The following is a 15527-nucleotide window of genomic DNA, read 5'->3' on the forward strand; positions in this document are numbered from 1 at the left end:
GCTTTGGAAAAAAGTTATCACACTGTCCTCAGGACAAAAGGGGAAGAGAATGTGTAATCAGCTGCAGCAAGAAGGAAAGCAAGACGCATCGGGGCTTGGATGGCCATCCAGCAGAAGTAAATTCCAGATGACATATTCAGGGAATACGGACCAGTCAGTGAGCCCCTGCAACATTATGTGGATGCAATGTAGAGGGAGACATATTGTATTATCTTCTTCATGTCAAAAAGAAATAGAAAAAAAGTAGGAAGGAGAGAGTTTTAGATTCAGCTTTGGAAAAAAGTTATCACACTGTCCTCAGGACAAAAGGGGAAGAGAATGTGTAATCAGCTGCAGCAAGAAGGAAAGCAAGACGCATCGGGGCTTGGATGGCCATCCAGCAGAAGTAAATTCCAGATGACATATTCAGGGAATACGGACCAGTCAGTGAGCCCCTGCAACATTATGTGGATGCAATGTAGAGGGAGACATATTGTTCTTAATGTTAAATACTGAAGAGCAATTAGGGGTAGAAATAATGTGCGTAAAACCATCTGATATGGAATTGCTTATGTGAAAACTAAGTTGGAATACAAAAATCACAATAACACTGCTGGTAAGCAAAATGGGAGAGAGAAAACCAAAGATGTCCATCTTGGATAGAAAAAAAATCTTTCAGAGAAAAACTCAGGTTTCACAACATAGCAAGACTGCTCAAGTATAACATATTAGGTGCAAATGAAAAATTAGGTGAGCCTTCCCTGCTTCTCCCCCACCAAATTCTAGAAATATCTTTAAGGAGACTGGTTAAATGAAGCTAAGTGGTTGTCTTACTGTTGGTTTCAGATCCCATAAATACATTCTTACGCCTTGAAAAATTCTAAGAGTATACAGTATGCAGCATTTTAGAGGTCTGCGGTACTGTGGATACCCCAGGAAATGTATCAGGTACCACACTATCTTTAACAGATTAGAAGTAAAATTCAGTTTGTTCTAGACTTAACATAGTAGGTATAGAGAAGTAACTGGGAGCAATATATAGGTATTATGATTTAAAGTATAAAGATGTAGCTCTCTGGGCTCAGATGTAGTTTGTGGTGACATGGCTTAAACACACCAAGAAGGTCGGAATCACTGGTAAATACAGGACCTGTTCTGGTGCCCTCTCGGGAAAATGGTGAAGATTGAAATAAGCCAGCATGCCAAGTATATCTGCTCCTTCTATGGCAAAACCAACATGAAAAGATGAGCTGTGGGGATCTGGCCTTGTAGTTCCTGCATGAAAACGGTGGCGCCTGCACCTTCAACACAGCTTCTGCCACCACAGTAAAGTCTGCGACGGAAGGAGTTGAAAGACCAGCAGGAGGCTCCACTATTTGAAACAGTTAGCCTATAATAAATGGGTTAATTTATATAACGACAACAAAATAAAGGATAAAGATGTAGATTAATTACTTAATAAATGCAAAAAGGACTGATGAACAAGCCATATGACTCATATGCATAAATAAAGGTTCCTGAGGAGATATTATTCTTAGAGCGTAACATTATTTCAATAGAAGGAAAAGTGACTTACTGAGAAAAAGGCGTTTTTCTAACAGAAAATTACAATCTGGTAAAAACTGGTTCTCAAAATACAGCTTAGCATCCCTGGGGTCTTGAGATCCTTTCAAGGGATGCACTTTTGGGAGAGAAATCTACATGGGCCCTGAGTGTCCCTGGACATTTTTGCTGTGTATGACAGAATACAAGGCTCTGACTGTTCTTTACCTGGGATATTTCTCAGGATCGTGTTTACATGGGGCAAACCTGAAAGATTTATGTCTCTCTTGGACAAGGAGCAGGCTGCTGACTGCTTGCTATAAAATGATAGATCTCCCAAGCTCAGTGTTTCTCACCTTTAATGCAACCCACTGCATATGCAGGCATCCATCTCAGGCTTACTGTGTTACCCTTCCCCAACCCCAGGAGGGACCAAAGCAAATGAAAATGCTCTTGCTTGCTGTGCTGTGTATAATAAAGATTTTTTTCTCTGATTCGAGTTTTGTTTCTTCTTACAGCATCCCTGAAGCAGTAACCGGCTAACTTACTAGCTTCTAAGTAGGGTAAGATCAAATCCCTGACCCTGAAATCCATGGGGTCCCCTATTATTACAATACTGTTAGATGTTATTTGCCTTTTTTACTCTGTTGGCATTTATACTGATGATGCAAAAACAATGGTGAGTGAAAACTGCTGGCATCTGAGTATGACCAAGGCCATGGTACCAAACTGGAGTCACTGTTAATGCTACACATTTAGTCAAAAAAGGATCCCTGGGGGTTCCTAACCTATCTCCTTGATGAGACAGTAAAAATTATTAATTTTATTAAATTTTGATCCCAAGTTAATAGCTTTTAAATATTGTGTGAGACAAAATAGGAAATACACAAAAAGACTTCTGTTTCATACCAAAGTACAAGGGTTGTCTTGGGGGAAAGCACTGGTTCAACTGTTTGAGTTGCAGGCTGAATTAGTCACTTTTTTTTTTTAAGATTTTACTTATTTATTTGACAGAAAGAGACACAGCGAGAGAGGGAACACAAACAGGAGGAGTGGGAGAGGGAAAAGCAGGCTTGCCACGGAGCACGGAGCCCAATGCAGGGCTTGATCCCAGGACCATGGGATCAAGACCTGAGCCAAAGGCAGACACTTAACGACTGAGCCACCCAGGCACCCCGAGAACTAGTCACTTTTTTAATGGAACGCCATTTTCACTTGAAAGAATGACTGACATGCAAGCTATGGTTATTCAGATGTTCTCAAAAGCAAATGAAGTTAGCCTCTCAGTTTAATGAAAACAATCGAAAAGATTTGTTGTCCATGAAAAAAATTTAAGTTTTCAAGTGAAAATTAAAAGCTTAGGGAAGGGGCACTTGGGTGGCTCAGTGGTTAAGCATCTGCCTTCAGCTCAGGTCACGATCCCTGGGCCCTGGGATTGAGCCCCACACTGCATCGGGCTCCCTGCTCTGCAGGAAGCCTGCTTCTCCCTCTCCCACTCTTCCTGCTTGTGTTCCCTCTCTCGCTGTGTCTCCCTCTGTCGAATAAAGAAATAAAGTCTTTAAAAATGAATAAATAAAATAAAAGATTTAAAAAAAAAGTTCACTGGTTTCAGCTTTTATATTGCAATTAACACTCAAGAGACTACTACCTACTGAATTTTGGTATGGTATCAAAAGAGAAGAGCTACAATTTCTAAAAAGGTTATTAAAATATTCTTCCCTTTCCCAGCTACGTATCTGGATGAAACTAGATTCCATATAATTCAACCAAAAAACAACACAACAGATCACAGTAGACCAAATGTGGAAGCGTTTCATAACACTGAAAAACAAATGTCTTCAAAACAGATTTTGAGATTTTTAGGATGACAGATTATAAGAGAAACTAGATTGTTTTGGGAGGCTAGTCCTAACCTACTGAGGCTGAGAGAACAGACTTTCATGATTGGGTCAAGAGAAATTAGGGCTGAACAGAATATACTAACCCTGTTTTGTGGCATCTGGAGAAGAGCAGAAAAAAGAAAAATGGGAAATGTGAGGAAGGGGTTTAAAAGGGGGAAGTAAGGGGAGAAAAGTCATCACTAGAAATAATCAAATTTGCTTAGAAGTCCAGGAAGAAAACTTAAAAAGTGATATGCCACTTCATTTTTTTTCTTCCCTCCAAAATTATTTCCAGTATTATAAAAACAAAAATCCTAAAATAATGTATTGAATTAAAAAAGAGGCCCAGAACAGGAAAGGGCTAGGCTGGATTAACAATTCAGATTTGGGAGGGTGCCTGGGTGGTTGAGTCAGTTAAGCATCCAACTCTTGATTTTGGCTTGGGTCATGATCTCAGGTTTGTGGGATGGAGCTCCATGCTCAGCAGGGAGTCTGCTTGAGATTCTCTCTTGCCTTCTCCCTCTGCCCCTCCCTGCTGTGCACTCTCTCTAAAATAACAAATGAATAAATCTTAAAAAAAATTCAGACTTGGAAACAATCAAAATTTCTGCAACAGAAATTTCAAAGTAAATATTAAAATGCTCTGGATATCAACATTTTTTTTTTTTGTTTCTTAAGTCTGTGATGTATTTATTATGACACTTTGGAAAAAACTCTGAACTTTAATGAACTGGTTGAAGATAATTTTTCTTCCTTCTAATTATTATTCTACCAGAGGATCTATAAACAAAGACCAGTCTCCAAAGAAGAGTAATACAGAAGTGTTATACATTAAAAGAAGGTATATTCAATCTAGTTTCTAGAAACAAAACTAGGGGGAATAGGACATTTGCTCTGACTGAGAAGACAGGGTAGGGTGCTCACACACATTTTCTCCAAGCCTACATAAGCCCCAGCTTAGGCTGCCATGTGCCCTTGTATAAATGGTACAATCATTACTTTTATCTAATAAAAGATGAAAAGAGAGAATTGATCATTAAAAGAATACAGTAACTTTTTTTTAACGAAGTTCAGTAATATAACATAAGCAAATTTATTTCAAGTTCCTCTCTTGGAAAAGGTACTATGTGTTTAGATGATGTAAACCAAATTTGACTTTGCCACAGAGATCATTTGATAGTTACATATCTTGACTAATGGTCTAATTTCTAACTTTCATTCAGATGATGAAAAACATATTTCATATACTTGTATATGACAATCTCTTTTTAAATAAGCATGTAGATTTATTTATTTTAAATCAGTTCAGTACATGATAGATTGGTCTTGCAGTTTTTAATTAAAATAGAAATTTCTAAATACAGCAGTGTCTGCTCAAGCAACAAGTATCTGTAAGGTAAAACAGGTGGTTTTGTTGTCATTGTTTTTAGGTAGGCTCCAAAACTGGCGTGGACCCCAACACGGGGCTTGAACTCATGACCCTGAGATCAAGACCTGAGCTGAGATCAAGAGTCAGATGCTTAACCAACTGAGGCACCCAGGTGCCTCAAAATAAGGTATTTCGATAGAACTATATCCACATGAATAAGAGAAAAAGGAAATCTGGAAAGGTTTCTATATACCTTCTAGCTAAAAAAACAACCTGACCAAATTATTAATGGCTCCAGATACTAAACTGCTAAAGGAAGGGAGGAAAAGGCTGTGAGTTCTATTTTAAGAGTTCTTTCTGCAAAACCTAACTGGTTTCATATTATGGTTTGTTGTTAGAGCAGTATTTAAAATTACAGATGGGAGGCTTTATCAGCTACATTTTCACAAAAATTGCTATTATGTATTAACGTGTGTCAAGGTATTCATAATAACAATAGTCTACTATAAAGCTTTCATAATGCCTATGAAACCAGGTACTTGGACAATATACAGCAACTTGACAAATATAGTTTAAGAGACTTGCAGTAGAAAAAGTGAGAAGCTATAGGGGGCCTAAACTCAGAGAGAGAGATCCTTAAGTGGGAACTGCATCTGAAATCAGTGTATAGGACAAATGAACAGTTCAAGGATGGGGATGCCATCCAAGACACAGACTTGTGAGGCCAGGATTTTATAAGTTACAGAAGTCCAGAAAGTAAAGCAGGGTTAAAGTTCATACCCTGCCTGCTGAAACTGTCATACATAACAACTAGAGGAACACACCAATGCCTCTCATTGAAGGACCATCTATAGAGTAACAAAATGGTAGGGAGCATTCTGTCTTCTGAAGCCATGATTATGTCATTTTAAAAAGGTTATAGTAAATGAAATGCTCTTTCAAACTCCCCAGTTAGTAATTTATGTATGTATGTATGTATGTATGTATATACGGATGTATCTATGTATGTAATCTCTGCACCCAACGTGGGGCTTGAACTCATGACCCCCAAATCAAGGGTCACATGCTCTACTGAGTCAGCCAGGCACCCCAGCTTTCAGTTCATATAATGTTCTCCAAAGTGGCCTACAGTAATAATTTTGGTTCTTGCCTAGAAATTATTCTTTTTCCATTAAAATCTTGCAGAAAATTTACATATCTGTGCACATATTACCAAAATATAGGCATTTAAGAATATGTTTTCTTTTCTCTACTTGAAGTAAATGTTGAGCCCCTGGCTCAAGCCTACCTTCAGCTCACCACGAATTTTTTTTTTTTTAAATTAAGGTCCTACATGTTTTATCTGTACCATAAAATTATGAGTGTTTCAGTGTATCATATAATTAAGACTTCACATTGTCTTATGTTTGCTAATTGCTTTGGGTCTCCAAATCCTTGTTTCTCCAACCAGATTATGTAGCTCCTTAAAGGAGATGGATCTTGTCGTCCTCCTTTTTTGTATTCCTGTCACTGACTAGCAAGAGAGAGCAAATAGAAGGGAGTTCAAATACCTCTTGTCTAAGTGACTGACAAGTGAATTTTTAGACATCAGCTTTCTTCAAACATGTCAGAGCCTCTGTATATACTAGAATTGCCAGGTACAGCACATCTTATTTCCTCAATATTAGCACTGATGGCAGCTCCACAGCTGCATCATTGTTTTACTCTTCTAAACCCACAAAATCTTTGCCGCGCCTCAAAGCTACCATATATCTGCTGATCTAATCATAATGATAGCTACATTAGAAATGTGCCAACTGTCTAACCGGCATCTTTCAGTAACAAGTGCATTCTTTGTACTTTTATACTTTGGCTTGACACATATAAATCAGATGAAAAAAGACGTGTGTAAAGAATAAACTAGAAATATATACAGAAAATCAGAAATAAAGCAAAAATCAGTTCTTTGGACAATAAACACATGAGCTCTATTTAAATAAATAGTTAGAAGTTCAAATAAACTCACACTATACTTTGTATCCTGAATCCTAGACTCTGAAATGACTTTACAACAGTCAATAATGTTGGTTTTGTTTATTAAATCAAGACCTTAAGCCAGAGGGCAGGGACAGTATTTCTTTGTTCTTCTAGTGCCTCGCCGTGTCAGGTACACACAGCAGTTCAGTTAATGAATGAGTGAAGACAATTTACCAATATCACCAAATTCTTCTATGTATTCTATATTATTGCTCTCTACATATCTTCTGGCATCCAAACACTCTAACTAGACTTTTCTATAACTTCCACAAAAACAAAAAGTAGGATAGAAAGATGAGGGCAAACAATTTTTGTCAAACCCTAGGCAGCTAGAATAGTATTTAGTTTGGCAACTGAAGTGCTTCCCAGAAGCAGTATTATAAAAATCTATTTCCAAGATCTTAAAAATGACCAGTATATTACAATCTTGGCTTTTAAAAAAGTAAATTAAACAAAACCAATTTATATTTACATTAAGAAACACAATTTGTTATTTAAATAACTGCTCTCATAAGTTACTACGTCTGACAATGGTGTTCTACAAATAAGAGAGAGTAGTTTTGTGAAGAATAAGTAGGTCTATTTTTGTGTTATTTAATTTTGTAAATATTTTCAATTTTTAAAATTGGCTATAAGAAAAGAGTAACAACAAGCAATAGTTTCTTGGTTCTCTAAAACACTGCTCAGCTATTCTCTGGAAAGTCTACATCCATGTTAGAATTTCTGAAATTGTTCTTAAGAGGAGAAGCTATGATATTTTTTTCCTCTGAGATTAACAGTGATAGGATGCAGGAAGTTGAATTTACTATTAAATTCTGCCAAGGTCCTCTACTTTTCACTAGTATTTATCATATTTATATTATATATAATCATATTTATCATATATATTATATTTATCATATAAATTAAACATTACACCCCACACCCCTGATCTGTGGTACCTTCTGCTGTATACCAGTCTACAATTAAATTGTAGTCTACTATTAAATTCTGCCAAGGTCCTCTACTTTTCACTAGTATTTATCATATAACTAATCACATAAATTAAACATTACACCCCACACCCCTGATCTTTGGTACCTTCTACTGTATACCACAGTATCCCATGATACTTTAAAAATACATCTACAAAATCTCTGGTACTCTTCAAGAAGAGGAGCTTATTTCCTCGCCTCTGGGGCACCTCATAACTTATTTCTAATGAGCAGAATAAAGTGGAAGTGAAGGTATGTGACTTTTAGAGACTAGGTCATATAAAGCACTGTGGCTTCCTCCTTGCTCTCTCTCTTAGATCTCTTATGTTCTTACTTTGAGGAAGTAATTGGCCAGGTTGTGAGGAAAGGCCCACATGGAAGGCTCCTGCCAACAGTCATGTCAGTGAGCCATCCTGGAAGTGGGTCCTCCACCACACCAACCCTTTAGATGACTGAAGCCCTTGCCCATGTCCTGACTTTAATCACATGAGATCTTGAACCAGAACCATCTAGCTAAGTGACTCCCATATTTCTGACCCACAGGCACTGAGATAATAAATATTTGTTTTAAGCTGTTAAGTTTGGGGGTAAAATTTGGGGTACTTTATTGTATGATGGATGATGCAATGACCCCTCTGCCAAAATATCTCATCAAGAAAGACTGTGGAAACTATGGTGGTGTACAAGAAGTGCAACTCGGGGGAGTCTGGGTGGCTCAGTCGGATAAGCATCCAACTCCTGATTTTGGCTAGGGTTGTGATCTCAGAGTGTGGGACTGAGCCCTGTGTCGGGCTCCGCACTGGGCACGGAGCCTGCTTGGGGTTCTCTCTCTCCCTCTGCTCACCCTCCCACCCCCCGCCAATAAAAATAAGAAGTGAAATTCAGGTTTTCCATTAAACTGAGTTACTTTTCCCCTAATACCTCTAAACTATAAGCAGAGTACTAAGGGTCATCCAATTATACAAGCTCTGCTGTCTTGACTTTTTTTTTTTAAGATTTAGTTTTAGAGAGCGCATGCATGTTCGTGTGCACCAGGGTGGGGGGTGCACTGGGGAGGGGCATAGGGGGAGAGAGAGACAATCTCAAGCCAACTCCCCACTAAGCATAGTGCCCAATGCAGGGCTTGATCTCGACCCTGAGATCATGACCTGAGCCAAAATCAAGAGCCGGACACTAAACTGACTGAGCCACCCAGGCACCCCTTGACCTCTTTATGTCCTTTTAGAAGTCAAAGGACTCTTGCATGCTCTGTGTAGGAATACCATGAACAGAGGTTGAACTTTAAATTTCATGTTTCTCAAATAAAATTTTCTAAAAGCTTCTTTCCCCTCAATATTCCCTTTTCCTCTATTCTTTGTCTCATTTTCCAAGGCATTCAAAGTTGGCATTTGCCATGTCAATGGGTTTTTCGCCTGTCAAATATCCTAACCAAATCCTAAACAAAACAGTCTAAAGAAAACAAATCTTCAAACCACTCACCAAACTGAAGGAAAGGACTGGGGGTGATTAGTAGTTTGTGTTATTGGTTCAAAGCATTTCTATTAACTTAGTAATTCATTACAGAGGCTAGGCCAACTGATTGGGAATGTGATTTCTAGAAATCATTTAGTTTTTAAGAAGACTAATATAAAAGTATATTGAAAATAGAAAAAAAATGAACTGTACCATTTTCTTAGCCATTTCTGCATCATACCCTGCAGTTTTTATATGTAGATGTATACTTTTACAAAATTGCAACTGATAACCATGATACTTTTTCATTTTGGAAAAACCCTGATATATCCAAAATTGAAATACTTTCGGAACAGATTTCCCTTGTATTAACTAAATTTAATTATAACTCAGTATGTATAGATCAACATATATGCCAATTGAAAAGATTTTAATTCCAATTACTTAATTAGGAAGAATTTTTCTAAATGAAGCCTAACTTTTTACAATATACAGCCAGCTCTCAAATATTCAATAAATCCAATTTATTCATTCTTTTAGAGTATATTTACTCTTCTTTTTAATCTGTTATATATTTAGTGCTCATTAACACTTTGCCTCTGGATATATAAAGAAACATGAGAAAGCTGAAATACAAAAGAGTTAATTTTTATTTTTATTAAATGGTTACAGTATAAGAAGGCTGAGTTGATGAGCTATTCAAAGTATTAAATACGTGGCTGTCAGATAAACATTTCACCTACTAGTAAAGATCATTAAGAGAACTCATTGAATTTAGATTTATTTCTTACTTGGAGCTTTATTTTTTTCCCTTCTATTGTCTGTCTACAAATTAAGGTTACAATTGATGCAACATTATTCTTTTTTTTTGTATGTTCTTCCAGTTTTTTCTTTTTTTTAATTTTTTATTGTTATGTTAATCACCATATATTACATCATTAGTTTTTGATGCAGACATTATTAATTCTTTAGAAATAAGCCATCTCTGACATAATTTCTGTTACTTACATTTAACGTTAGCCCAGGTATCCAGACATATATTTTACAAACAAAAGACATCTTATAAAAATAAAACAAATGTAATTTAAAAAACAATTCTGTTGAAGGTTCCCACTGAACACTTACTGACTGAAAAATAAACTCTAAAACTTCCATAAACAATGACAAATTACCCAAATATAAAATAAATGAAATTATTAACATATCTAAAAGCCTTTTATACCATCCCATTTGTTCTAACCAAGACTAATCTTTTCAAAAATACCTTCTTCTCTATATTTGAAACTGAGATGCCAGATAATAATCTTCAAAGAAATGTTATAACTGGAGTACAGGAATTTTGAATCAAAATTAATGGTAAATGGCAAATAATATTTAGAAGTCCCTGAAACAGGAAAGTGGAATGTATAGTTTACTTAAGCACTAAATTTATAAGTCACCATTTTACAGTTCAATTATTTTATAATATACTATAATAGACCCAATCATAAAATTGTATTTCAGAAGTCAGAATCACTGTTTCTGAATTTTGTCTTTTGCAAAATAAACCTAAACATATTCCAGTGCCAGGGTGTCTTGTGTTTATCAGCATTTTCAGATAAATGGAAATTGCAGTGGGGGTGAAGAGATGATGATCCAAATAAAAAAGAATGATTTAAAAAAAAATGAAACGGGAGATACTTTAGAGAACTTCCCATTAAAAAATTTTTATATATAGAAATGTATCTAAATTGGATTTCTCATATTTGATGTTAAATGCAAACAAGTTAAGATAGTCTTTAGTTATGGGAGGGGTGCCTGGGTGGCTCGGTCGTTAAGCGTCTGCCTTTGGCTCAGGTCACGATCCCAGAGTCCTGGGATCGAGCCCCGCTCCGCGGGGAGCCTGCTTCTCCCTCTCCCACTCCCACTGCTGGTGTTCCCTCTCTTGCTGTGTTGTGTTTCTATCAAATAAATAAATCTTAAAAAAAAAAAAAAAAGATAGTCTTTAGTTATGGAATTGGTAACTGAATAACCCTGGCACACAAAGCTAAAATCTTCTACCTTATCTAGAAGAAAAGAAATAAACATAGCATTCTTGACTTAAATGGTCTTATGGATGTTAAAAGTCCTCATTTACTGGGAGATCTTACTTTACTCAAAAGCTGTTTCATCCTACTAAAACCTAACTCATTAAAAAAATTCCTTTTTAAACATTTCAATGATTCATAAAAACATGGAGAATATGCATCTATATATCCACTACCTTGATTTAACAAGTGTTAGCATTTTGCTTAAGCTCTTTTCTTTAAAAAAAAAAAAGAAGTTGTAGATACAAGTGAAGCCCTCTTTTTTCCCTTCCCAGAATCAGACTCTTCTTTCTCCAATTGTAGAGGTGATCATTTTTCTAAAGAAGTTGTGTAACTTTCCTGTCCATGTTCTTATACTTTTACTATATACTTGTGTTTTAATAAACAGTCATATTTTATATTTTAAAAAGTTTACATAAATTATTCCCATTTTATCATTTCGTAATTTCCACTTTTTATTCAACACTGTTTCTGAAATCTAAGCATCTAATATATAAATATTTAGTTAATTTTAATTTTTCTAAAGTGTTTCATGTAAAGGTGTACCATTCTGCTACTGATGGATGTTTAAGCTGTTTCTAAACAATGTAGCTTGAACATCCTCGTATATGTCTCCTTGCAGATACAGAATCTTCCTTTTTATGTTGTTTCAGTGAAGCTTGAACATCCTCGTATTTATCTCCTTGCAGATACAGAATGTTCCTTTTATATTGTTTCCTTTTGCTTAAACTGGTTAGGTAGATTTTTTAAAAAATTAAGCACAGGCAATTGAAGAAAAAAACCAGAGTGTTGTTTTCTAATCCAGAATTATCTGTGCCTTACTATCTACTTTAGTTAAATGTTTTATTTCTTTGTTAAATGCCTGTGGTATAGAAAAGAGAATAACAGGAAACATGAAACAAACCTAAGCCTTTATTTTACTTGGAAATAGTGCTTCTATTTAGAAACATGTCATTTGTTTGTGTATAAACAGAATTTCTGTTTAAATTCCAATGGTGGATCTACCTCAGGAAAATAAAACAAGGAAGATGTGTTATGTAACCGCATTTGAATGCTGCTTTTTGCAGAAGCAATGGTAGGATTGAGAAGAATCTTGACCACCTTCTCCCCTGTTCCTGCCCACCCAAATTTGATAGAATACTGACTGAATAATTCAGGAAGTCTGTGGAACCTGACTTCTCATTTCTTATTTCCTTTAGGGAATAAACCAGCAGTGCAGTCTACCTTTAATTCTTTTTCTCTCGGTATTCCTGATTTTACTTTATCATGTGGCTGATCAAGAGTCAAATTATTCTTCCTTGCTTCACTGTCTTCAAGCAGGGGAACATAGCCAAAACTGTTATCTGCAAGACAAAAACCTCTTGCATGTAAGCAGAGAACCCTTTTTTTTGGTACCACATGGAAAAAATAAGAACAAACCAGGAACCCTAATTTTAAAGAGATTTTAAACTTCAAAAACTCTTTAGATAATAATTATTTTAACAATTAAAATTTTTCCCATTTTGATTTTTTTCATTCCCACTAAATACACAAAACTCCTACTCCCAAAATAAGTGGTGTAAAAAATACGTAGAATTTAGAAAACTAGAAACTCTTTGCAACTTAGTATCAACAATAGCAATTAAACTTTTAATAAGCCGTATTTCCAGGTATGCATCCTTTGTTTAAGATAATTATTTGCATAACTACTCCATACTTATTCTAGGAAAAGGAGAAAATGCAGACATGCCAAAAATAAATAAATAAAAGCTGCCCACAACTTTTATGACCTGTGAATTATTCCTGTTAACATTTTGGTTTATATTTTATCACAGTTTTTCTTTTTCTATACATATAAATTCAAACAAGAATTTTTTGCACACATAAAATTATATTTTTTTATCCTGCTTTGTTCATTTTTCTATATATTATGAATATGTCTCATGTTAGTAAGTTAACATCTGTTATCATCACTTTTTCTTGGCTACATAGCTATTTGTGATACAAAGGACTAACTTAACTGTTGAACACTTCTTTATTTCTAATTTTTCATTATTAGAAGTTATATTGTGATAAGCATCCTTGCATACACGTCTTTGAGTTCTTGAACAAATATTTTCTTATGATGTATTTTTAGGATTTGAATTTTTCATTTAAAAGGCACAGACATTTAAGAAAGTTTTTGCTATTTACTGATAAATCGTCTTCTAGGAAGTTTCATCAACTGAGAATTCTACAGTATAGTATATGTGAATGTTCATTTCCCCATACCCTACAAGTATCCATTTCTTAAATAAAAATATGTAACTGCACCACAGTTATTAAGATATCAGAACTACTGAGAAACAATGGAGAAATACAAAAGAAAAACCCGATTTCCACCTTTCTTTTCCCCAAGAGGTTCAAGGAATACATAGAAAATTAGTATAAACATACCTTGACTGGAATTCACAAGAAGTAACTGCGATTTTAGCTTATCAATAATAGTTTGTTGAAGTGACAGCTGTTCCTGTTGCTCACGTATTCTCTGCTCATAGTTCTCAGTCTGCTGACATAAAAACCAGTTAGCCTGATATTTACTGACACACATGTACATATATTTACTGTCCACTAATAATTAATTACATATAGATATGAGCTGCTCTACTGCCATTTCCCAGGTATTGAGCATGTTATTTGTGAACTAAAAACTGGCTCCAACAGTGTATTAGTAATCATTATAAACATCACTGGTTTAAAACACGTAAAACACTGTAAAATTAAAAAAAATCATCTTAATTAAAGAAATTTCAGTTAATAGTTCAACGTATGGTTTCTTGGTCCTTCAGTTAGGATAAAAATTGTAATTTAGAATTCAGTCCCTAATGACAACAACAAAAAAGCATGAATGACAAAATGGATGCTATATTATCCTATAAAAATACCCTACTAATAAGAAATGTTAAGATTTCATATCTTTTAAATAAACAGTTTTGAATTTGTAGAGTATAAAACCACAAAGAAAGCATAAATAAGACCCTATGAAAATCAAAGGAACAAGTACAAATTATAAAATTATATTGATTAGAAATTTCTTTTCTCAGATTACATTTTAAGAAGTCGAGAATATGTGGTTAATCCTTACTGGGTACCTTAAATATAATAATTTCCCTTATATTTTTAATCCACTCATCTTGCTATTTTATTGCAATGGCTGTGAGAATTAAGCAATGAAAGAAGATAGCAGTTTGCATTAGAGAAGAACAGATGTTAACAAACCTTTAAGCAAATATGAAAATGCTGCATTACAACTACCAAATTAGTACAAAGTCTTAAAAATATATTACCAACAAATAACAGAGAATTCTTTATCAATTTTTATCACTGGTGCAACAATGACTAAATCGTAAATTCCTTGAATGAAAAATAGGGTCCTAATAAGCTCAGAATGTCCTTCAGTAGATACTAAATTTTTGATTTTGAGGGGCACCTGGGTGGCTGTCGGTTAAGTATCTGCCTTCAGCTCAGGTCATGATCCCGGGGTCCTGGGATCAAGCCCCATGTTGGGCTCCCTGCTCAGCAGGGAGCCTGCTTCTCCCTCTCCCTCCGCTGCTCCCCATGCTTGTGCTCTCACTCTCTCTCTGTCAAATAAATAAATAAAATCTTAAAAAATATTTGATTTTGAATTGAATTTTTATCAAAGTTCAAAATTAGTGAAATTATTCTTTTCAGAGACCAATATGCTTAAAGTTCTTTATAAATTATACAGCTGTTTCTAGATTCCCAAAATAAATTAGCTTAGGAAATTAAAGCAAAATACCACATTTTCCCAAATAAAGGGTGAAATTTTGTAAGTAATACACTTCAACCAAGAATAACTGACAGAGCTGATAAATAACTCAAGTGGTTTGTTATCTTTGCATGTTGCCTGAGAGTAGTGTTATATAACTTGATACTCCCATAGAGTTCTGCAAAGTAATTTATACATAGGAGATATTTAGTACATCCTTGATGGGAAAAAAAAAAAAGGAAATAAAGAATCCAAGTTAAAAAAAAAAGCTAAATTTTATTATTATAAATAGAAGAATGTATGTTGTGAGTCCATCTGGACCATATGACCTACAATTATGAGTCTTGGAACTAAACTTTAAACACTAGGGCCAGGCCTCTCAGGACAAGACATCTTACTCCTACATAAATTTATATCCAAACCCCTAGAGTGAGTAGGAGGATTTTTAAAGGTCAATAGCAAATTCTGTAATAGCTTAAATTTACCTGGGCTGAAAAAAAA

At 35.1% G+C, this 15527-nt stretch overlaps 1 protein-coding gene across 5 annotated transcripts in view; it reads right to left on the bottom strand.

Moving 5' to 3' along the window:
• The window catches only part of TANK (TRAF family member associated NFKB activator), a 94200-nt gene that overhangs the window by 21148 nt on the left and 57525 nt on the right, over positions 1 to 15527 (bottom strand). For 4 of the 5 annotated variants that reach the window (XM_028113129.2, XM_028113131.2, XM_028113128.2 and 1 more), the window contains 2 exons: positions 13694 to 13805; positions 12503 to 12621 (listed from right to left, as the gene is read on the bottom strand). In XM_028113129.2, the coding sequence (XP_027968930.1) occupies positions 12503 to 12621; positions 13694 to 13805 (231 nt within the window). The remainder of the gene's footprint in view (positions 1 to 12502; positions 12622 to 13693; positions 13806 to 15527) is intronic. The other variant, XM_028113132.2, reaches the window with a different exon arrangement.

Source organism: Eumetopias jubatus, unplaced genomic scaffold (genome assembly GCF_037043125.1).
Source record: "Eumetopias jubatus isolate StellerSeaLion01/CBP00866 unplaced genomic scaffold, mEumJub1_p1.0 scaffold_3, whole genome shotgun sequence".
NCBI classification, from domain to species: domain Eukaryota; kingdom Metazoa; phylum Chordata; class Mammalia; order Carnivora; family Otariidae; genus Eumetopias; species Eumetopias jubatus.